The sequence below is a fragment of the Phaethon lepturus genome, unplaced genomic scaffold, assembly GCF_000687285.1.
Source record: "Phaethon lepturus isolate BGI_N335 unplaced genomic scaffold, ASM68728v1 scaffold4437, whole genome shotgun sequence".
NCBI lineage: Eukaryota > Metazoa > Chordata > Aves > Phaethontiformes > Phaethontidae > Phaethon > Phaethon lepturus.
Window position 1 is genome coordinate 12969 of NW_010551006.1, and position 24022 is coordinate 36990.

The 24022-nt window shown below is 40.4% G+C and overlaps 1 protein-coding gene across 1 annotated transcript in view; it reads right to left on the minus strand.

Annotated features, from left to right (window-relative positions):
* Positions 1-3179: 3179 nt before the first annotated feature.
* LOC104623577 (serine/threonine-protein kinase Nek11-like) overlaps positions 3180-24022 on the minus strand; it is a gene marked incomplete at its 5' end in the record, with an annotated part of 39002 nt that continues 18159 nt past the window's right edge. Inside the window, 3 exons of the mRNA XM_010290709.1 lie at positions 3180-3280; positions 9646-9706; positions 17006-17130. Coding sequence (XP_010289011.1) covers positions 3180-3280; positions 9646-9706; positions 17006-17130 — 287 coding nt within the window. The remainder of the gene's footprint in view (positions 3281-9645; positions 9707-17005; positions 17131-24022) is intronic.

Below are 24022 nucleotides of genomic sequence, written 5' to 3' on the forward strand. Positions count from 1 at the left end.
TGATCTGATGGTGAAAAAAAGCTTTCACTTGATGAATGAAGAACAGTGTGGCTCTCTTCTGAGGCACATGGTTGGAAAGTCTCTTAAGGGAGCATTGGTGGAATTGGCATTAGTTTTTCCACACAGATCTCTCTGGTGAAGATAATTTAGCTCTGGATAGCATGTGAGAGTAGAGCTACTCAGACTGAGGCATGCACCAAGTTACCCAGCACCATGGATGGGAATCACCATGAGAAAGAAAAGGTGGCCACGACAGAAAATACCAAGAAATGGCTCCTCCTATTTCCTGCATCTAACATGATTCCTCAGCCTAAAATCCCAGTATGAGGAATATGAGTCACACAACTCTGTTTTATATATTTGCTTGACTTCCTACTGTTAACATGCAAGGCTGGGAAGGAGCGTAATGAGAAAAAGCTCAGACAACCTTTGAGGGAGGTAGTTCAAGAAAGAGAGATTTATCAACACTGCAGAAGATCCCAATATCAAAAAGCGTAGCACTGAAGTAGAAGTTTTTGTGGAGAGAATGAACTCCACTTGAAAGGTAAAGTTAAATCTCTGCTGCTATAAACTTTATAATAAATACTGATACCAAGTAGAACAAACTAGAAATTGTTGTCAGTGAAGTACACAATTTTATCATGACTTACTGAGAGGACAGCAATTCAAAATGCTGGAATAGAGTGCAATGGGAATTGGAAAGAAGATGCCAGGGAAAATATTCAGGGACTGTCGTGAAGGAAGCTGGTAACTGAATCATAAACACTATCAGCCTGTCTGTGGGTTAAGCCCTGAGCCTTTTTTTTTTTTTACTTAAAATAGGAGAAGACAAAGGACTCCTACCAATCATATTCAAGAACATCCGTGGCTTCCTTCTACCATCCTGTAAGGACTTTTAGCACAACTTCCCTCTCACATGAATATAGGTATAAAGCCCTGCACAAGAATACAGTAAAAGCTACCTAAATTGGCACTCTGATAAATAGCAAGTCTCTCTACTGTCAACGAACGCATTCAGTGCGGCACACTGCAATGACTCAAGCAATGAGCACATCACAACTCATCAAATGACTGTCCTGCTGCAGTTGTTTGCAAGCCCGTATCATTCACGTGTCAAATAAAAATGGCTAAAAGGCCTTTTTGGTGCTAGACTGTGGTTTTTTACATTAATCTACAATTTTTTCAGAACTAATGGAAGACTTTCTTTCATTAATGTTACTTGTAATGTGTAGGCACAATGCTACTTTCTGAGCAATTCATGACATAAAAGAGAGTCTCCCTCATCAGAATCCATTGCTGTTAACATCTGAAAACTGCACTGATCCCAAACCTTCATACTTCTGTTTCTATAGTGACTTGCCACCTAGACAGATTACACTGTACTTCCACAGTGTCTCTACTGCTCTTCTTTCCTGTTTCCTCAGAAGAACTCCAGTTACCCAGTTTCTTTAAGACAAAAACCCCACCTTCTCTCTGTCATTAGAAGCTGTCAACTGGAAGACCCCACTGTAAGTTTGTGGCTTCCTGAGTAAAACTGAATAGCACAAGTTTAAATTACATTAGCCTTGCTGTGTGGATGAAGTACAACACATCACGTGAAGTTTGCTGAGGGATGAGCAGGCGCAGCTGAGGCTTCATGTATCATTCTTCAGCCAGGAGGTACATCACTTCCTTCCCACCACTGAAAACTCCCCCACTGCGCTCTGTGCGCAGAGTGGCCCTGTGTAAGACTTTGCAGGGATCTCCTTGTGTATGTGCATGCAGGGTACCCTGCTCACTCTCTTGTTTCTTAACACCCTAACTTCCATGCAATTAACATACTCACTCACCTTTACGTATTCAAAAAATGACAAGGTCATAGTATGTTTAAAAGAAAGGACAATAATCTGAGTAAATATTTTGATAGGCTACGTTAAAGTAGCTATTACAGTCCACAAAAGGAGATCTGTACATTTATTTACCAGAAAATCCCAAACAAACCCAAAACATACTCCTCTCCCTCTTAATTAGTTCTCTTAATGAATGTATAATGAAAATTGTTCATGGGTATGGTCTGCTGGAAGTTCTCAAGATGCCAGCTGGGTGGGTCTTTTGGCCTACAGACCCAGCTGACTGTTCTCATTCAGGAATGAAACGACTAGGAAAGTGTTCCAAAACCAGGAAGTCCAATGCATTAAAAGTGAATTACTGCAGTTAATCAGGCTTTTCATTAGCATATGGCTAGTTTATAAACTATTCTGAAATGTGACATTTCCAAACGATCACATAAGAGCACTTCCAAATTTTTCAGCATTTCACCACCACTACGTGCTCATCCTATCAGAACCAACAAACGGTGAAAATCATGAAACAGCACTGGAAAAACAGTCTGAAAGAAGCAAGTGATGTAACCATACCTCAGCTGTAAAGGCAATGACCATGAAGTTCAAATAGTTAAGGTTTATCCTGTAACCATGAGAACTCAAGGTGAAGGCTGTAAGACTAGTGAGCATTTTGACTAAACAACCTCCCCTTGCAACTAGTTGGCACAACATGATACATTTTTTTATTTTTATAAGTACTTTCCATGAAAAGGGAATGGAAAGCCATCAGAGCGGCAGGCTGTAAGACCTGCTGACTTGTTGCAAAGTAAAGGCTAAGCCATGAAGTGAAACCCTAGGAGCTGCTGCATCTTTAAATATCATAAAACTGAAATTTATATCTGGAGTAAATCCGATTGGTATTTCCTTTGAATACACACTGCATTTGGCACTGTAATTTGTTTTAAATAGCGATTGGCATCAATGCTGTTGTGGTTGCATTCATCCTCTTTAGGGGATTCACTTAAATAACTACTAGCATTAACTGTTTGAACTTATTTGTATTCTGATAACAGCTAATAATGAAAGCGAAGTTCAGAGCAACACCAACAGCAGTGAAGGCTAACTAGATCCTGCAAGGATGACAGTGATTGTGCAGATTACGAGAAGGCAATCAGAAGTGAGAGTCAACCATCATCCTCTGTGGAGGCAAGTAGGAATCCAGTCTGTAGAGAATAACTTACCATCCACTTCTTTACTTCTTTTTGGTGAAGCGATTTTTTTGGGTGGGGAAACAACACATGGTTTTCTTTGCTGTGTTCTGCAGTTTTTCAAATCCATCCTCTTTGTCTAAATATTGGTAACACATAAATATGCTACTTACTCCCTCATGCGTTTCAGTTTGGTCTCAGCCATAGTGCTGTTGAGAGCTCTGAATCCCTGGCGCGCCCCTGGAGACACTCTGGTGACAGTCCCCGAGCCTACAAATCAATGCACAGACACATAACCTTATTCACCTTCATCCCCTGAGCTCTATTGCAGAGTCAAGGGCAATAGGAAGGAGGAAGACTATTCCTGTTTCTCACAAGGTAATGTCACATTAATTAAAGATGAATTAGATTATTAAATGCACATTAAGGGCAACTTCTTTGTGAGGGACAAGTAGATTTCTAGCTTAAAGGCACCAAAATTGTAACAACAATTTTCCTTCTGTGTAGCGTACAGGGAATTACATTATAACAGAAAGGACAGTCACTTGAGGAAGTGCTGGGACAGATAAATATTCAACAAAATTAAAATTGCTTAGATGATATGTATTTTCCTTTATTGTTCTTGCATTTATTTATAAGAACAAGAACCTTCTTCCTACCAGGCAAGTCTCTGCTTTAGCTTGATCATTACTGTAAACTGAAAGTATTTAACTTTATGACATCACTTTCTCCTTCAGATGAAGGCACTCTTTTTATGTACGCATATGTATACACATATGTAAGCATACCTGTATCTGTAAATACATATATGTATAGATGAGAAGTATACATATACACACATGCACACTCTCTGTTTACAGGCCTCATGGGCTGTTGCAATATTTGATGACCGAATGCTCACAGAGCGCTGTGTTATTCATCCACAGGAACAGAGGTGCTGAATCACAGAGGACCGTCAGGGTTATCAGCTCAAATATCCTGCAGTTTCATGTTGCCATTCCGTCACACAAGTCCCTGCTCAACCTAAGGACTTCATTTATTTATTGCCCCTACTGCTCCTCTTGGAAGACAATTGCAGAGCCTCACTGTGACCTGGTGGCTAAAATCTCTCCTCTAATTTCCCAGCAAAATTTCTTTATTGACCAGTTCATGCTCATTTTTCTCCTTTACCAGTCCTTTTCTTCAGCTTACTCAGTTCTTCCCTTCCCTTTTGCATACCCCTTTCATTCCTTACAATTGGAAAAAGAGATCCTACTTCAGCTTTCAAATTGCTAAGCTAAACAAAGCATCTATTTTAGTTTCTCCTTGCAAAATATTTGCATGAGGATTTCACTTCCCAAAAGAGGAGAATACGTACCATGGTGGAACTACATCCTGCGTAAACAGAAGGGCTCTGCATAGGATATGAACAAGCCAAAAGTCACACAACACAACAGATTAACACCATGCCTTGTCTAAATGAATGCACACTCCCCTCCTAGCAGAAGGTTTTAGCTTGGACTTGGGTTTAGTTTGGATTGTGTTAACATTGATCACATGCAGCCAGAGGGAGCTTGCAGCTACCTTCCTGCTACGAGCACTGCAGACACCCCCAGAGATGTGGGGTGGAATGCTGCCCTGGAATGCACAATCATGGCTTTCCCAAGAGTTAAGCTCCTATGTCTTACATGATTCTAGATCCTGATCTAGTTGAATATTGACATAAAAACTTTCTATCATGAGGGATCCTACTGAATCACGCAGAGTAAGTGTCTGCTGGATTCAGAGCCTTACCGGATTCAGAAGATAGGAAGCAGGCATGGAGAGAGACACCACAGAAGAAATGGATTGCTGACTCTGTTAGCTGCTATGGACACATGATTTGACTTTTTAAAACAGTTTCCTAACTTCTTGTTATACCTAATGGCTAGCAGTTGTCTGGTGCATAAGTATTCTTATAAGGAGCAGCTGAGGGAACTGGGGTTGTTCAGTCTGGAGAAGAGGAGGCTGAGGAGAGACCTTATCGCTCTCTACAACTACCTGAAAGGGGGTTGTAGCCAGGTGGGTGTTGGTCTCTTCTCCCAAGTAACTAGCAATAGGATGAGAGGAAATGGCCTCAAGCTGTGACAGGGGAGGTTTAGATTGGATATTAGGAAGAATTTCTTTACTGAAAGAGTGGTCAAGCATTGGAACAGGCTGCCCAGGGAAGTGGTGGAGTCACCATCACTGGAGGTGCTCAAAAAACGTATAGACATGGCACTTTGGGACATGTCTTAGTGGGCATGGTGGTGTTGGGTTGATGGTTGGACTTGATGATCTTAAAGGTCTTTTCCAGCCTTAGAGATTCTATGATTCTATACAACTGAGGTATAGCTAACGTAGTTTAAAAGACAAAAAATGCCAAGGTCTTACTAGCAACCAACACCACCACCCATCTATGCAAAACACATTTCCTGATCATTTACTGTAACACTACACATGCATATCCATACATTTTTGCATGGGGTTTGTAAGCATTCAATTACTTTAGCAGCACTGGAAAATTCAGCTCTCCTCAGGGTGGCCCTGAGGAAACCCCAAGCACTGTTCAAAGGAATGCTTATGACTTACTGGGTGGCATGCTCCTCTTTGAGTTGGCATAGAATTAAGGTCCAGCTGTGGGGATTTGCGGCTTTGAAAGCAATGAAAAATTGACACCCTGAGCACCAGTGGTCTAAGAAAAAGGTAATGTTTGCATTCTCTTAAGAGTACATTTAACCACAGAGCCCAGCTAAATTCTGGTATTACTATTATTACAGGATATATCACTGTAGTAAGAGCTCAGCATGCTCTTTCTGCTTTGTGGGTTCAATCTATTTATTGCTACAATATCTTCTTCTCCTCCGACATTTCATTATTAAAGACATCCTTCTTATTTTTTCTGGGATTCCAGGCTAAACAATCCGTTCTTCGTCTACTCTCCACAATAGCAGTTGGCCAAGCAAAACTTATTCTCTACATGCAATCTGGTATCTATCCTCCTCTCCATTTAATATGGTTTTCTGGGTACTATGAGGCAGCTACAAGGACTACACAGATTGTAGGATGCTGCAAAGGTGTGGTTAGTCATAAAAAAATGAGTTCTCAGTGAAAACTGCTAACAGCTTTTCACATTGTTGCTACACGCCTCAAAAATTTTTCCTGGGGCGATACATAACCCACACCAACTTCTATATCAAAGGTATTTTCTTGGAAGCAGTTACTTGACTAATAATATATTTTGCACCCAGCTTCGAGCAACTTGCCTACTCATACATCAACACAGAACAAGGAACTATGCTTCTCCAAAACGTGGCCAGGTAACTATTTGTATTTTTATGCAATATATCATCCTTGATTCATTAAATGAAATGAAACAAGAAGAGCACTGACTTTTCAAAAACAGGTATTGTGGCTTTCTAAACATATTTCAAAGATGAATACTTTGCCAGTGTCTAGCCCAGTACTGCAGAGAACAGCATAGGGCAACAGAGCAAATGATCTTTGACCTCTCAGGTCATGGAGCACCAGTTTGAGGTTCTCACTGCATCCTTCTTACTCTGACAAAGGGAAGATGAAAGGCTATGTAGTAAAACAAATCCCCTGGCTGACATTTATTCACAGGTACTTACATTTAAAACCAGTGATTATGATTATCTGGTGAGACTTTCCATACATTATGGCCTAAATGCATTCCTACCAACATTTCTGCTAGCAACCGGGTAATTGGTGATAGACATCTACTGCATCTCTTGGTAAGTCATTATGTGTTGTGAAGCTATTATCTCCACTGAATCATAGGTTTCTGTCTGGATTTCGGATTTCTTTCTTCAGCTTTCACTGCTACATATGAGATCCTAAAGGCATCCTATAATGCCTTTTTCTACAAGATTAAAAAGCTCCTTAGAATCAGATGGATTTCCTGAGTTTATAAATGATACAAAGTGACCCAACGGCCTCTAACTTTCTCCTCCTTTAAGCTAAGTAGATTTGGCAAATTGTAAAACCACGTTTTCAAACTTCCTTTCATTTTGCCATTCTTTTCTGGGATCTTCCCAATTTTTCAAATTTTATGAGCATGGACTATCTTATTTTAAACATACTTGACATGGAACTGTATAGCCAACCCAAAATGAACTTTGTACCACACTAAAGCGCTGGTATTCCCAATGACTCAGTGTGAACTCATGAGGAGAAAACTCAGTTACTTCAAAAGTCCTTTTATCCTTCAACACTGAGGTTTATACTACAGAAACTCCATCTGTGGAAAAACAAAGCATATTTATTGCATCCTCTTTATCACAGTCCCAGCTGACATTAAAAAAGCTCTAGTTTTATTATACTCAGATGTTCTCTAACATCTGCTTTCACAATACCTTTGACAATGAAAGACACTACAAGAAATTCTGGCCAGGCCAGATTGCTGCATCTGCCCTATTATTGCCATCAAATTTGTCCTGTTTCCAGGAGTAGCCATTATAATGATGGCTATATATGTAGCTGTGTGGCCCAGTAATATGGTATTGCCACTGCTAGTACCAGGGTACACGCTTGGGCCTGAGTTTGCAAGGCTTCAGGCTTTGCCTGAACTTGTCTTGACCTGCCAGGAACTTGGATTTAATTGCTTAAGCTGCAATAGCATTTCTTCCAACAACCAGGTAGTTGTGGCTGTTTTGTTTTATTTCCACTTATTTTTGTGTTGTACAACCTGCATTTTTAGATGGGTAGCAGTATACTGTGTAGAATGACATATTTATAGCTAACTTAATTCAATTAATGTAGAGGAATACAGGACTGATACAACAGCAGATGCCTTGAAAAATGAGGACAAAGGATGAGGTGTAAAGGACTACAGGCATGGGATGACAAGAGGTGGGGCACAGGCTGGTACTGGCAGTCCCATGGCTATAACCAATGTGCTAGAGCTCAGTTAAAGAAATGCAGACCTGGAAGTGGACGTAACTAGTTTTAGGGTGAACAAAGAGAACAAGTACTCAACCTATGTAAAATGCACCATATACAGAAAATTTTGATGTAACATGAATTTGCAGCCCAGTGAAGAAAAAGAAAAATATAAATGAATGTCAGCAAACACATAAAAATCACCCCAACATCAGCTTTGTAGCTTGACACTGGAAGAACTTAAAGTAGTAAATGTTTAAACTTCCCAAGTGACACTGAGCATACGAAGATAAAAGGCATCCCAGCAGATTTCTCTCTTATTGTCATCACATATATTTGTTTGGAACAGATCATACAAACCTAATTACTAACTCAGCTTGAAGAAAGGCTTTAAGTTTCAGCACAGACTGGTCAGAGAATTTTTAATGATTAAAGCACATTTAATTCTTTAATATTATAATTGAAAAAGGCATCTTCTTAATACTGAAAGAAAAACAGAAAGACAAGAGTCTCTTTAATACTAAGTTTTTTTTAAATACCGCTGTTTGGCTAATATTCTGGGTTATTCCCAGAAGTTCTCAAAAGGCAATTCCTCTCTCTCATTAAAATAACAGAACATTAAAGCACAGAGCTAAATTTTGTCCCTGTTTCTACTTCTGCAAACCCACTGCAGACACCAACGCTGCAAATGCGTAAATGAGCGCAGAATTTGAAGACCGCGGGATCTCCATTAGTGTGAAGACAAGCTGGACGTGAGTGTTCCTTGCTTCAGTTCTAAGTATCTCCCTGAGCCAGAAAGTCATCAGACACGGTTCAGTGGCTACAAGACTATGACAAGCCACAGCTTTGATAACTCCCTTTCATCCTTTTTTTCTCTTCCCACCAGTCCACGCTTACAAGCAGGGGTCAAACAGAGCTTGGCACTGGAGGAACCTCTACGAGGAGGATTTCGCAGGCTTCCCCGACATTCCCCTGTCAGAGCCACAAGTTAATACTGAGTCAGGTTTATCCCAACTGAATAAGTGTAAATGAGGCAGCTAAACAAGACCGGGGTTCCTGTGGGAGCCTTGGGAACTCAGCTGGGCTTTCACGTGGGCTGCTGCTGGCACAGTTCAACCCGGTGGTCTTCAAGGACAGTGACTACACCAGCCTCAGTAAATAGCCTTCTTTCATGTAATTTTTCTTTTTAGCTTTTAAGTAGAACATGAGAAACCAGGCTTTCAAACTCTAAATTTATAGACAGAATTTCCAAGGCATTTTAGGATTAAATTGCAAACTTAAATTCTCCATGATTTTTCTGTGCCTGTAATGAGATACTGTAAAATAAAATAAATATTATCCATACCTGGATCATTATTTTAAAAAAAATTAAAGATCTTTTAATTCTTTTTCTCTTATTGTTACCAGTACTGGAAACTATAAAACAACCTACATGTCTTTAAATATTTTCCTCTGGAGAAAAGATGGCAGAAGCCGAGTTTTTAAAAGCTTTTGTTATAACATTCCACACTTCTGACCATCATGCTTTATAGCTCTATTATTTTCAACGAAAGCACTTAACTGTGTATGCCTTTTCTTTTGGCATATTTATACTTCTCTGCAGTAGATGAAGGAAGTAATTTTCAAGAAGCACACTTTCTGAGTTATTTTGTTGCAAACGGCAATAATTGGACTGTGATGAATGCAGTCCACTAAAAACTGCTGCTATTACATTTAAAGAAAAGATATCATCTTACCCAATGAGCTATTATTCAGGACACTCTCCAAATACTGGACCATTGCCTCGAGGTCACTGTCCTGTAGATAAATGAAATAAGGAATGGCATTAGTATGAGCACAAACCTAAACATAAACACTATGTACCAGAGGTATGATTCCACTAACATAAAGGATTATCACTTACACCAATGAGTGTCAACACTAACCTACAAAGTGTCTACATTGCTCTTTTTCGGTGTTTTTTTCTTCTAAAACACCAGGCTTGGGAATGATGTTATATACAAACAATTACTTACGTCAGATTCCTTGCAGAACACAAGTGTGTAGAACAACTGTGCATGGAGTTTAAAGAAGATATACATTTGCTGTGGAGGGTGGTGTGCAACCTCTGAAAATACACCAGTATTTTATCATCGGTTTGTCCTGGAATACCTAAAACAATTTTACTTTGAAAAAGGCAAGTATGTACTGCTTAACGATGCCAAAATTTCTTACACTTATGATAGCTGCCCACTGTAAATTAATACTTATGCTTCATGTAATTGCATCTACTTACATATCTAGTCATGACTAATTGAAAAAAATTAATTAAGAAGATATTTTAGCACCGTTCTATTTCAAGTATTCTGTTATCAGACAGATGATTAACAGTTTTGCCATGATATCTTTCATGTGAAATTGTGTTTGTGTACACAGATGAAATTTAAATATCTGGCCATTAAGCAATGATTTGGCTCCAGGAAGTAGATCACAATTTTGTCACAGTCCAAGAAAAACTTGTACTCTGAGTTTCTAGAAGCTGCTGCCATATCACATTTGACAAATAGCATTTCTTAACTATTTAAAACTGAAAGTCAAAATCTTGACCTTGCTAAAAAATCTGCCAAAAATCCGTATTTTAAGAAATATTGAGCAGCCTACGGCTTTAAAATTTAAAACACTGGAACAAAAAGAAACAATGTTGACCTCAGCTTCTACAATGGACAATCTGCTTTATATTTCTCTGTGATCTTACTCAAAATGCTCATTCTAAGTTTCTCAAGCTGCGGACCTGCCAGTATACCTTAATAGGATGACAATAATTGTTGGCAATGCCTGTTAGCTGGTTAGTGCCCTTTTGGTGCAAGTGAGAGCTGTTATGGATGTTCTTATCACCCTAGGTTGTTTCATGGGCTTATATTTGAAACAGGCTCTGCTATTTTAGCTGAGGTTGACAAGATGGGAATCAGCTTCTTAGTTGGCCATTTCAACAGATAACCCGAAGGCTCGTAGGTTTGAAGGAGCCTCTTTGCCCTTTTGGAGCAGCCTGTGGGGTCCTGGCCGGATAAAGTCAGCACCGGGCTTTCCAGTTTTGCAGCCCATCCAAAGTTACCTCAGATGACCAAATAAATCTGAGCCTGCTTAATTGGGGCTTTTGTCAGTTAGCATAAAGTGCCCAGGAAACGCTACAGAATGCATTACATTTATATATACAATATATATCAAATATTGAATTAAGACAATTAAAATTAAAGATATAATATTTGTAAAAAAAATTAAATTAACCTTTAGGACTTCATTAAAAATTTATTAAACATTTTTCACTCAAAACTAAAATTTGATATTAAATTTTCTGCTAATACGGATTTGTAATTATTTTTATTTTCATTACCACTAACAGTTAAATGCAAATCTATGACAGACAGACAAAAACGTGGTAAACCGCCACATACAATATTAGCATAATTGCTTTAATAAAAACTTTTTTCTTTTTTAATGGGATAAAGATTGAATTCCCAAAGCTTTGACTTCTGACAACAGGACATCATATTTACTCCAAATATCACAACAGAGATTATTTTTTCTCATTACACTGTAAGGCAAAGGATATGCTTTCACCACTGTCATCGCCACTGGTTTTCAAAGAAACTAGCTAGATTAACTTGATTATCTTGAAATAAAATTCCAATGAGGAGGACAATGTGGTAAATAGCTGAATAAATGATTAATCAAATTATGCTGAGAAACCATCGGTGCCTTTCCTCCACTTGGGTTTAGCAATGCAAGAGGATTTTAGCTGTTTTATTCAATATGCTCCTCTATTTAATGTACTTCTTTTACATTTCTCTTTTTTGCAGAGAAAGCAAAGCCCTACAAATAGGCAAGGGCCCCGACAGATGCGCAGATAAGAGGCACTCGGGGCGTGAGGGCCAGCGTGGATGAAGGCGTGTGCTTTTCACGTTCAGAACGAACGAAGCCCTCTCTAACAGGGACAAGCCGTGCCAAGGCGCCTGTTGGGAATCCGGTGGACCATTTTTTGGGTGACAGCACACAGACCACCCACAGCTGCTGGAGCTGTGCTAATTTACTCCAGCTCATTATCTGGTTTGGCAATCCCAGAAGCAACCTGGAAGCTGGAAGTAGGAGGTTTATGTACCACATTAGTAGACTTCATAATGAAGAGGGCAAATTTTATGTTATTGTCAGTATTGGGTTTGCGTGGTGAGGTTTTGGTAGCTGGGGGGCTGCAGGGGTGGCTCGTGCAAGAAGCTGTAGTAGCTTCCCCTGTGTCTGATAGCGCCAACACCAGCCGGCTCCAAGACGGACCCATTGCTGGCCATGGCCAAGCCCATCAGTGACGGTGGCAGCGCCTCTGGGATAATGTATTTAAGGGGGAGAAGTTGCTGCGCAACAGCAATTGCAGCCAGAGAGAGGAGTGCGAATATGTGAGAGGAACAACGCTGCAGACACCCAGGTCGGTGAAGAAGGTGGGAGGAGAGAGGAGGTGCTCCAGGCGCAGGAGCAGAGATTCCCCTGCAGCCTGTGGTGAAGACCATGGTGAGGCAGGCTGTGCCCCTGCAGCCCTTGGAGCTCCACGTTGCAGCAGATCTCCACCTGCAGCCCAGGGAGGGCCCCACACCAGAGCAGGTGGATGTGCCCAAAGGAAGCTGTGACCCCATGGGAAGCTCATCCTGGAGCAGGCTCCCGGCAGGACCTGTGGACCCGTGCAGAGAAGAGCCCATGCTGGAGCAGTCTGTTCCTGAAGGATGGCACCCTGTGGAAGGGACCCAGGCTGGAGCAGTTCATGGAGAACTGTCTCCCATGGGAGGGACCCCACGCTGGAGCCGGGGAAGAGTGCGAGGAGTCCTCCCCCTGAGGAGGAAGGAGCAGCAGAGACAGCGTGTGATGAACTGACCACAACCCCCATTCCCCGTCCCCCTGTGCCGCTTGGGGAAGGAGGTAGAGAATTTGGGAGTGAAGTTGAGCCCAGGAAGAATGGAGGGGTGGGGGGAAGGTGTTTTAAGATTTAGTTTTATTTCTTATTATCCTACTCTGATTTGATTGGTAATAAATTAAGTTAATTTCCCCCAAGTCAAGTCTGTTTTGCCTGTGATGGTAATTGGTGAGTGACCTCCCTGCCCTTATCTCAACCCAGGAGCCTTTTGTTATATTTTCTCTCCCGTGTCCAGCTGAGGAGAGGGGTGACAGAGTGGCTTTGGTGGGCACCTGGCATCCAGCCATGGTCAACCCACCACATTGTCACTAAAAGAAAACACAAAGAATAAGGTGATAAACTGCAGTAAAAAGCATCCATTAGCATCTCAGCTAAATCCAAGCCAATGAAACCTTCCCTGTGCACTAACTTTTCAAGGTGAAACCTCTCCTATGCATCATATTTTTAATTTTTTAGAAAGAGTTTCTCATTCTCTTTCACGTTTTCCCCTTAATTAAAAACCAGTGTTCCTCAAAAAAAAACGTGTGGAAAAGAGCTACTGCAATCTGCATTTCTGCTCCAAAAGAGAAGGAAAAAGAACACTAAACTCCCATGCTACAACTAAGATGAGAGGTCTGGATGTGCTTAGGGTCTGAAATTGGTGGTCATTCCACATGTGCAACTGGACAACGTAGCTGTATTGAAAGATGGCAACATGAGTGTCGTGGTTTAACCTCAGTCGGTAACCAGGCACCACACAGCTGCTCACTCACTTTCCCCCACCGTGGTGGGATGGGGGGGAGAATTGGAAGGGCAAAATTAAGAAAGCTCATGGGTTGAGATAAAAACAGTTTAATGATTGAATTGAAGTAAAGTAAAATAAAACAAAGTAAAAGAAAATAAAAGTAAGTTGCAATGAAAAGGAAAACAACAAAAGAGAGAGAGAAACAAAACACAGGAAAAACAAGGGATGCAGCTGCTCACCACCTGCCAACTGACACCCAACCGGTCCCCAAGTGATCGCTGCCCTCCAGCCAACCCCCCCCCAGTTTATACACTGGGCATGATGTCATATGGTATGGAATATCTCTTTGTCCAGTCTGGGTCAGCTGTCCTGGCTATGATCCCTCCCAATTGCTTGTGCACCTCCTCGCTGGCAGAGCACGGGAAGCTGAAAAGTCCTTGGCTTAGTATAAACAACAACTAAAACATCAGTGTGTTATCACCTTATTCTCATGCTAAATCCAAAATCCAAAACACCTACTAGGAGGAAAACTCACTCTATCCCAGCCAAAACCACAGCAATGGGGAAAATAGCTGCCTTGGCTCCCATCCTAACCCTTTAAAATTTTACCGTTCCAGTACCTAACTCTACCTTCTTAACTGAAGAGGTGTTGCATCCCACGTAAGGCCACTACTTCTCAGTCTGTGTTGACATCTGTGGGAGCCTAATATAGCTTGAATATATAGCTCAGATCTCTCTCTACATCATGCACCCCAATGTGTTGCTCAATTAGATGACTTTTCTGACATCATGCTACTGTATGAACATCAGATTTTTTTTCAATCGTTGTTCAAAGTAATGGGGTCACCAGGGAGCATCACCAGATGCAGCATTTCCTCACTCTCTGCACAGAAGTAACTAGTAAAGCAATCTTGGCATTGGAAAATTGAGAGATTTGCACGGATTAGAAATGTAAATATCTTACAAATCCTTATCCTGTGTTTCATTGGAATGACTTCTTTACTAGCACACACCTCCAAAAACTTAATTTATGAAGGTTTTTTTGAAGAAAGTGTTTAAGAGTATGAATCCCATCATAGAAATAGGAGTTTGGGTATTAAAAAAATGACTGCAGAAGCAAACCCGTGCTATCTACTAGCAATATCACATCTATCCTGGTAGGATTTGAAGCTTATTATTAATACTGAGCATGATCCCACCTACCTTTGAGTGAGATTCATCTCACGTAAGTGTTGACATCCAGAATGAAGATGTCCCGTGCATGTTAATAACTGTAGATCCCTTTATAATCACCAGAGAGAAAGACAGACCTCTCAGCGTATTCCATCTAACCTATGTTAGGTGTTTACACCAAGATAACATTATTCCCTAAAAATGCTTGCTCACTTCCCCTTACTGTACAGACTTTCCATTCAGTTAGTTCAGACATAGGTGTCCAGATTTGTACAGCTAAGTTCAGTCTGCTTTGATGTTGGACTTACTGCAGAATTTTTCACTTGAGGAAGGGAAATTTGAAAATTGTGCCCAAGAAAAAGAAAAGGTGATTGTGTCGATACCTGGAAACGTACTTTTGCTTTATCTAAGGTGCTGGAGTCAACACAAGAACAAACAAAAACAGACAACTAGGTTCTTTGACAGAGGAAGTCCCAAAAGGCAAATGCTCACAGGAGGTACTTCCCCCTCAGTTTATGCAGGGGTTAATGCTCTGTGTGCACACAGACTGCTGGTAGAGCGAAGACCCGTGGCCATCCATCGGGGCTGCATAGAGAAAAGAGGTGCTAGTGGGCCAGCTCTTCCAGCCCATGGTGCCGGTTCTTGTCATGCCTGAAGCCTGAGTCACTGCAAAATGAGGGAATGTTGCTGCTGAGATCTGACTGCCAACACCTAATTTATTCTGCATTATTGAGCATCTGTTTTTAGTTTCTGCCCTTCTTTAATTCTAAGCACCAGTCTGCCTGTTCAAAAACACTATTGATTGACACTTAATGTTACCGTCAATGAAAGCTGAATGAAAATTTCAAAAGGTGTTCTAAAAAGAAAAAAAAAAATATCTCAAGAGTCTGATGAAAGTGAGCAATGATTTCTTTTCAAGAGTATCTTGTGGTAGACTTTCTGGGCAACGGAGTGTTTGCATGTCTATGTGTTGTGGGTAAACACAAACCCAGCAAACAAAAAAAGAATTGTCTTAAATATTCAACTGATTTACAATTGACTAATAGTTTCTTTAGACCACGACAGTATAAACTGATCCTGAATTTTAAAGCATCCTGTCTGGTTAGTTTGAAAGCTAGGAGGACATTTCTAGATCAAATGAAGCTGTTTCTGAGTAAACTTCAAGTTTAACTGGTGAGAGAATTTCAGGACTCTCTACTACTGTGGTAGAAGTAGAGTTCTGATTTCTCACACAAACATTTTATTTTTACCTTAAGTATACATCTTAAAGAAGCTATTAGTTCAAAATTTTCAAAAATCAGTACAAGTTATCTATAATTTAGTGAGAGCAGTAGCATATTTGGTTGGTTCCAAAAAAACCCAAAAGACAGCACACTCTGTTCTGCAAAATTTGTGCATGAACTCAGAATAACCTATATGATCCTAAGCAGAACCAGACAGTACCATTCAGAGGCACTGTACTCAATGCTTTAAGCTGGTGGCCCAGAGGGAAATTAATTCTTCCTGAATACCTTAGGAAGATCCATTTTCAGAAGTGACTTGGGCATTTAAATTCATTGATTTCACTAAGACTTGATCACTGGAGTCAAGATTCATCTCAGATCATTCTGATCGGATCTAAATTAGATGATTTTTCAAATAATCTTCAACCTCCTTAACACTGCAATCCCTAAGATTTTCTTGTGGCAGCCTCACCTGATAAAGCTACTTTAAGCCTTTCAATAATGAGTTTTCTCTTCACCAACACTTTCTGAGATTCTTGGGAAAGTCTACAGATTTGCTGGTCAAGTCTTGCAGTTGTTTAGGCTTGTAGTTCATCACACTGTCCTAGAAAATATGTCTAATATAAGCAGGAAGAAGTGGCAACGAGAGGTGCCTATCTTTGCCCAGGAATTTGAGCTGGAACTTACATCTTATGCTTAAAGTATACTTTCAGCTTTAACTTAATTTACCCATAGCTAACATGTGAGACAGCCCCACTCTGAGTGTTTTACAGTCACAAGAAAGTTTATTGACAACAATCCACCTTAAGGCATTCATGGGAGTGTTATCCTTAATCCTGAAGGAGCACAATCTTTCTCATCAATGTCTCAGGAGAATTACATATGCATACACATATAATTAATTCATTGTATTGATATACACACACATTCCTAACAAAACCAAATTTCAGTAATGTCAGTAGGACAAAATCTTGCAATGAGTTTAATTTTCCTATGGAAAATGAGAATTAAGTGTATACTGTTTTCCCAAAGTTCACATATACCTGATGATTTGTCTTAGAGACTGTCTGTGACGCTTCCACATCCTCCTCCTCTTCACTGCCTTCTGAACAGGATTCAAACTCATCATTATAATATTCTTCTGCAATTTCTGGGTCTTCAGGGATCTCTAAAGGCAATTATGAGTTTAAAGTACAAAGACAGACAATATGCCTGACGTTAAAAAGATAAAATGGGTTTTATACCACTTATGTCACTAGCAAGCAATGTATTCTGTAACTGAAATCAAGGGATAGGTTCTCAGATTAAAATGTTCATATTTGATGACATGATAAGCACTGTTAAAGCTGTCTCCGGCAAAATTTCAGATCCTCATCATATGTAAATTAATGACCTCAAAGGATCTATATTGATTCTGGCCTAAAATCACTGAACCATAGAATAATTCAGGCTGAAAGGGACCTCATGGGATCATCTAGTCAAAGCAGGTTCAGCATCGAATTGAATCCAGCCTTTGTGAGCCAAAATTATGCCCCAGTTTGGTTTTCTCTAACATACATAACCTGTGGCAAATACAACTGCTAAGCTAAAATGAAAAATAATATATACCAGGCACATGTTTAAAAGAAAAAAAGAAATAAAATCTAGACTTTTTCCCAAACTTTCCTGAAGCAAAAGCATAACAAAATAAAAGTAGCAGGTGTAAAGTCAAGCTACGCACACTTGGGTGTCATGCTTTCTCAGTTTGCTACTATCACCAGTTTTAGTAATAGCAGTGACTGCAATACTGATATAGCCAACGAGCCCGTGAAGTACAGTAATTGTTATTAAAACTCCACATATGCATCACAGCATGAAAGACACCGCAGTCACCAGGGAGCCCGGCTTGCCAGCCGTCCCATCAGTGGCCCGAAGCATTCATGGAGAAAGATGCTCCAGGAGAGGTAACCTCCATGCTTTGATTTTAGGCAATCCCTTACTGACTTATCAAGATAAGTCACATCCAAGACCAGGAACAATATTTTTATGCTACCAATGTTCAAAAAGAAAATGTTTGGTATCCATCTTTACCTGGTATTATTATAAGAAATGTTAGTTGAAGATAAAAACCACTTAATATTTGGCTGTCATAAATCACCATAGTCCTAACTTTAGCTAATGCTGATTTCTGTCATTCTCCCCAATTAAGTCTACCACTTTAAAGAAATATAAACCGACTTATGTTAAATATTACTGCATTGAAATAAATTTAATTCAAACAATATGACATTAAAACGCTTAATAATTTTTTTTACTTGTTTCACATGGATAAAAAAACCCAAAGGATTTAAGCAAGGGAATACAACTAAAATCCGTTAAAAGACATTGGAGTTTGGGCAGGAGCAATAATTTTAATCTTTAAGGCATAAGAAAGGAAACTCAGGAGAAAAGTGAAGATGTATTTATGTGCAGCACTAGGTGGTTGAGACTCTCCTGTTCAGGTATGATCTCTACTATCTACTGTCTCCAAAGTATTTTAAAAAATACTTCCTTCTTCTATAAACTTGATTTACTTCCAAAATGTTGACACATTTTTGCTTAGATTTCTATGTTTGAAGGTATTTCTGTAAGCTGCATAAAAGCACCATGCTCCACCGCCACAATTTTTAATCCGTCCTGTTTCTATTTTTCACCTTTCTTAGTTTGGGAAAAAAAAAAAAAGAGGATCAACACATGGGCTTCCAGAAGAACCCCCCAACTCAAAAACTTCTTCCCACAAAAGAAAGCATTTATTATTGTGTTTAATTGAGTTCTACAAAGTGCCATTTGTCAGAAAAGCCTAACACTTCATCTTAAAAAACATAATCTTAAGTATCATTCCTTTTTAGCATGGGAAGAATGCTACTAACTGAAGATACATCTCCTTTTTCAGATGGGGTGAACTTTAATTTTTCTTTCTTGCAGAGAGGCTGTCATTCCTGTGATTTTTATAATTTTATTAGGTTCGTCTGCATTCTATCTATGTCTATATATGCATTCTAATACATATGAATCAGCCCCTACTTATTATTTGATAATGCAATCATTGGACTACAGTAGTGCTTTCTGAGTTTTCTCCTCCCACATTCTTTATTTGTTTACTGTTGTACTAAAAAATGCAATTCTCCCCTTCCCAATCAAACAAGGCATCAAAACCAGGGTTTTTACTCATAAATGTAACTTCAAAATGTCTGCTCTGGCTCCAGTAAAGCTCTGCACCTTTTGAGTAGCCCGTGACCAGCCAGAACTGCTGATGCCTCCAAAGTATGCGGAGGGGCTGGCGCTGGCCGTATCATCCCACTACCTCGCCAGCTTTTACATCCCTGTCAGAATTGCTCACCTTATCATTTGGGAAATTGTTTTGACAGCTGCTCATAGACGGCTGTTCATTAATCCGAGCTCAGTAATACAATTTTAAACGCTAGTTCAGACACTGCAGATGTTCCAGGGTACAGACGTTTACTGGCCCTGATTCAGAAACTATTCCAAGTGACATTTCTGAAAGAAGACAGTGTGTCCAGTGGATGGGAACTTGGGATTTAGCTACTACAAGTCTTTAAAACTTCGTGGTTTTACAGCAAGCATCTTTAAAGAAGGCACCTTCAAAACATCACCACATTCATCCAGAATATCTGGTTCCAATTAACAGTTCCTTGAGTCCTGCTAAGTAGAGCCAATTCCCAGTCACCCACGTGCTACTGACGCAGAATTAATCTGAGTACAGAACAGCTTATTTAGCTGAGACCTAGGATCAGCCTAATTTCAAGAAGATGTAAGCTGGCTTTAGCATAGCAGATATGCACACGGCGAGCTGCACCCGTGCTGGCCTAGTGAAGTCCAAGCGCAGACAACTGGAGGGAGCTGGGAGAGGAACAGCACCACGTTTAAGAAGGTCCTGACAGCGCCCGCAGCCCGTTGGACCCCCTTGCTCCCACAGCACTCCTGGCCTGCCCAAGCACAGCAAGTCCAAATGGCCCCTTTCCCCGCAAGCGACGAAGTCACCCTGTGCGCCGTACCCGTGGTAGGCAGGGACTCTGCTTTCCTCACAGACCCTTGGAAAAGAAAGGCGATGGCAACATCTGCCATAAAGTTGTCTAATTCTGCGCCGGCTGGTAAAACGAGCAGCCTGATGGCCGCCACACGGCTGTAATACGCTTGTCCCTCAGACGCCTGTTCTCCCTCTGACGCAGCACACTTACGGGCTCCTTCGGAGCAGAAAGGAAGGTCTCTGCCGCTGCTTCTGCCCCCTCACGCCCCCGATCTGCCAGCCGACCTTTGAAAATCCACTCCGTTTTACCTAGCGGTGCGTATTGCACGACGGCCAGTCACGGCACCTTTGGTTTGCCTGCAAAGAACTTCATTCAGAACAAGGTCAGCTACTGCTTACGCATGGCTAGGCGGCTGGGGTGTAGCACTGAGGTGCCTGGTATTTGCTATTAGATACTCAAAAGAAAAGGAGCTCTGAATAATAACATTCCTCTTCAGATTGCTTTCTATATATTACCATGATGCTAATAGTGGAAGGAAGGGTAAAAACCCATTATCTAAAAAAATCATAAAAGCATAGTTATTTCCCAAGAAGACAAGCTATGCAGAAAACAAAAAAAGGCGGCATTTCTAATATTTTGCTTAAATCCACCAAAAGCTTGTTTCAGGTAGCATGGTAACTTGGCAACGACAACAGTTTTCTCCAAAGAGATTAAAATACTTTGATAAATATCTTTAATTTTCTCTTCCCTTGAAGTCATAATTGGTGCATTGACACAGCGTTCTCACTTTCCAGAAGACAATAAGTAAGGCCCCTTTCCTTTAAAAAAATGGAGAAGAAAAAAGAAAACAGAACAGTATAACATATGTTCATTTTCACCACCTGTATTTGCAGCAACAAGCTCACACTTAGCTCGTGGGGACTATTGTACTATTTTTATTCCCAAAGCTTCATCGCATCTCTGGAAAAGAGTCAGATTTTCTCAGCTGTAACTTTCCCATCTTAAGGAAAAGAGTTGTTGTAGTTCCATGTAGCGACACTCCTCAGTCTGTGCAGTCCTACAGATCCCAGAGTGAGGAGCGAAGCATTCGACTGCTCTGACAAACATGTGCTCTCATGACATACCACTTTTAACATTACGGTGACATGAACCAACACCCTGAAAAGCAGTGCTGTATAGTGACTGTTACAGGCTACCACATCTCTGCTACCGCACACCACGAGAGAGCTCAAAAAATGAAGAGGGAGAGCCAGAACACAGACGTTTTCCCTGTCGCCCTTGCAAGGCTTTGCACATGAGCCACGCTGGGACTGAGGCAAGAGCAGAGAAAAGCAGTCCCCGGCCTTCTGCTTCTGCATCGTGCTGGGCTGCAAGGCAGCCCACCGGCAGGACCTCACCAATAACCCAAAGGTGCCCCTGGTCCTTTCTCTTCTGTGGAAATTCATCAGCGAATTCCAGTTTGATCCCATCTGAGCAGGCGTTACCTACCAGAGCAAATGCCGCAGGAGACCCCAGGCTGGGCAGGGGGCTGGCGCGCCTGGCGTGCACGGAGGGGCTGGGAGAGCGGGGTCCGTTCCCTAAGAGGGGAAGGTAAAGGGGAACCTCATTGCCATTTATGACTATCTATCTGCTCAGAGGATAAAAGGAAGGTGGAGTCAGACTCTTCTCAGAGGTGCATGGTGATAGGACAAGAGGCAATGAACATCAGCTGGAACATCTTAAATTCCAGTTTGACATTAGGAAAAAAAATTTTACAACGAGAGTGATCAAATACTGGAACAGGGCTTGAAGAAGCTGTAGGATCTCATTCCTGGGAGGGGTTCAAGACTTGGCCAGATACAGCCCTCAGTAACCTGATCTGATCAGCCTTGCTCTGATCAGGGCATTGCACTAGTCCCGATGTAAATTTTTATGATTCTGTGGTTACAGGATGCTCCACAAACTTATTAGAATTACCCCAGATGTAGTTGTGTGGTGCACATATTTAACATACACACTCACAAGCTAAGCAGATATTTGCCTGGCGCTGTATGCCCCTGCAATGTGCACACATTCGCACAAATCACCGGCAAAAGTAGAACAGGGCTGGCCAGCACTTTTCAGAAGAGTGCATCAGTGATCACAGAGCTTACTTCAAGGTAAGCTTGCTTCAAGCTTACAGAAAGAGCTAAAGCATTGTCGCTAGGAAAGAGGTTTGAAACATAGAGGTATGTTTCCCTGAGCTACATAGTCCTGAACAAGAAATTCTACTGCAAAGGAGAGTAAGGGTTCTGTGCCCCTCTGCAGTTCAGGTCAATATTCATACAATTAAGAAAAATAAGGTAACTGCATTATTACAATTGAAGCTCACTTAGATTGGTTTGGGTTTGTTTTTTTTTTTTCCCAGTGCAAGACAAAAAACTTCAACTTTAAAAGTTTCCATCAAAGAGAATTGCTGTCCTTTGGTCAGCTATAGACAAGATATGCATTATAAAGCTCTGAAGCTTCATTGTTCAGAAAGTCAGTGGAAGCTTTTGTCTGGCTCTTCTAAACTAGGCTGAAAAAGACTCTCAGAAAATGCCTTGTTTAAGAAATGAACTAAAGGATTTAACAGGACATTTGTGCCCATGAAAGTCTTGTACGATCCTTTTGGCTAAGCGCAAAAGAACTATGAAGTCATTAAAAGAATTATCTTCTGACACTGCCGTGTACAGCATAGATGTAAAGTAAAATGGGTTGTTCTAAATGAGAACCAGAAATATAACCAAAGTTAAACATTAATATTTTATCATTCTCCTTTTAGCATTTTAAAAAGGAAAAAAGATTCAATTCACTGGTGGGCTTCACTAAGTGATGATTTACCTATTGTGAAACGTCTAGGAAAAACAGAGATAAAGAGGATGTAAATCAGAGTAGCCTTATAGGAATCTTCTACTATTTGATGTTAGAAATGATGTAGCTAGTTTCAAAATGTTTTTCCAAGGAAAAATTAATTTTTTTTAACCAAAATGAAATTTCCAAGAAAAATGTTTTATTTGAAGGACCCTGTTCTTTTTCCAAAACCTTCCACCTCCCAGTATTTTATGAGTATGTACAGAGACAAAGCATGAGAGGAATAAAGGAGTTGTTAACAAAAATGAACAGCAAGAAGGAACACTTTTGTCACATTCCCCCCTAATTTTCTGAGTGTGTTTTGTGTTTTTTTTCTTCTTCTGATTTTCTAATTGTCATGTATACAGAAATTGGAGCTCTAGTAGGCAGTGACAATGAAGGTGAAGCCATGCTACCTTTCAAGCACAGTTTAAAGTTCAGCAAATCTAAAAATTTTCCAAATATTCAGAAATCCTTTTAGTACCGATGGGTTAATGATGAGAAAGAACAATATAGCGATGTAGTCAATGACGGAGCGCTTCGCGACTCTTGGAAGCCATTTCCTTTATGCACAAAGAGGTCCTATAATTGTAAAGGTTGCCCTATTATTTGCACAGTTTCCAGCAGGAACAGAGCAAGAGCCGTGTATTAAAGGAAAAATGACCACAAAGCTACCTTATGACATCAATTTAAAAATACCTTAGTCCTTGAGTTATTTTAAACTTTTTTGATCAGTCAAAGCATACTTTCAAATAAAAAACTCAGTTTTTGCTGAATCTAGCAGAGGTGGCCTGATAGGTTCCCTTTCAGTCTGATGACAGTGTTGGGAAGGAAAGAGTCCATGTGTTAATACAAAAAGCTGTCCCTTAACACAGTCACTTCTTTCTCCCCCAGTTTCAGTTCAAGAATGCCATTTCCAAGACATAAGTTGGGATATTTTCACAACCAGAACTTACTGAAAGAGTAGAAAACAAATGGGAACGGTTCAGATCCAAACTTGGTATAAGCAGTTGTGCGCATAAGAGTCTGGATGTAGCAAAGATGTAAAATACATTTAATTTAGATATAAGCAGTAATGTATGTTTTATGTTGGACAAGTACAAAAACTAGTAAATGACTGCAACCAAGTAAATTAGGGAAAAAGGTATTGAAACCTTAAACATCCAGACGAAATTAACTGGTGGAAGTCAATGTATTTGCTAG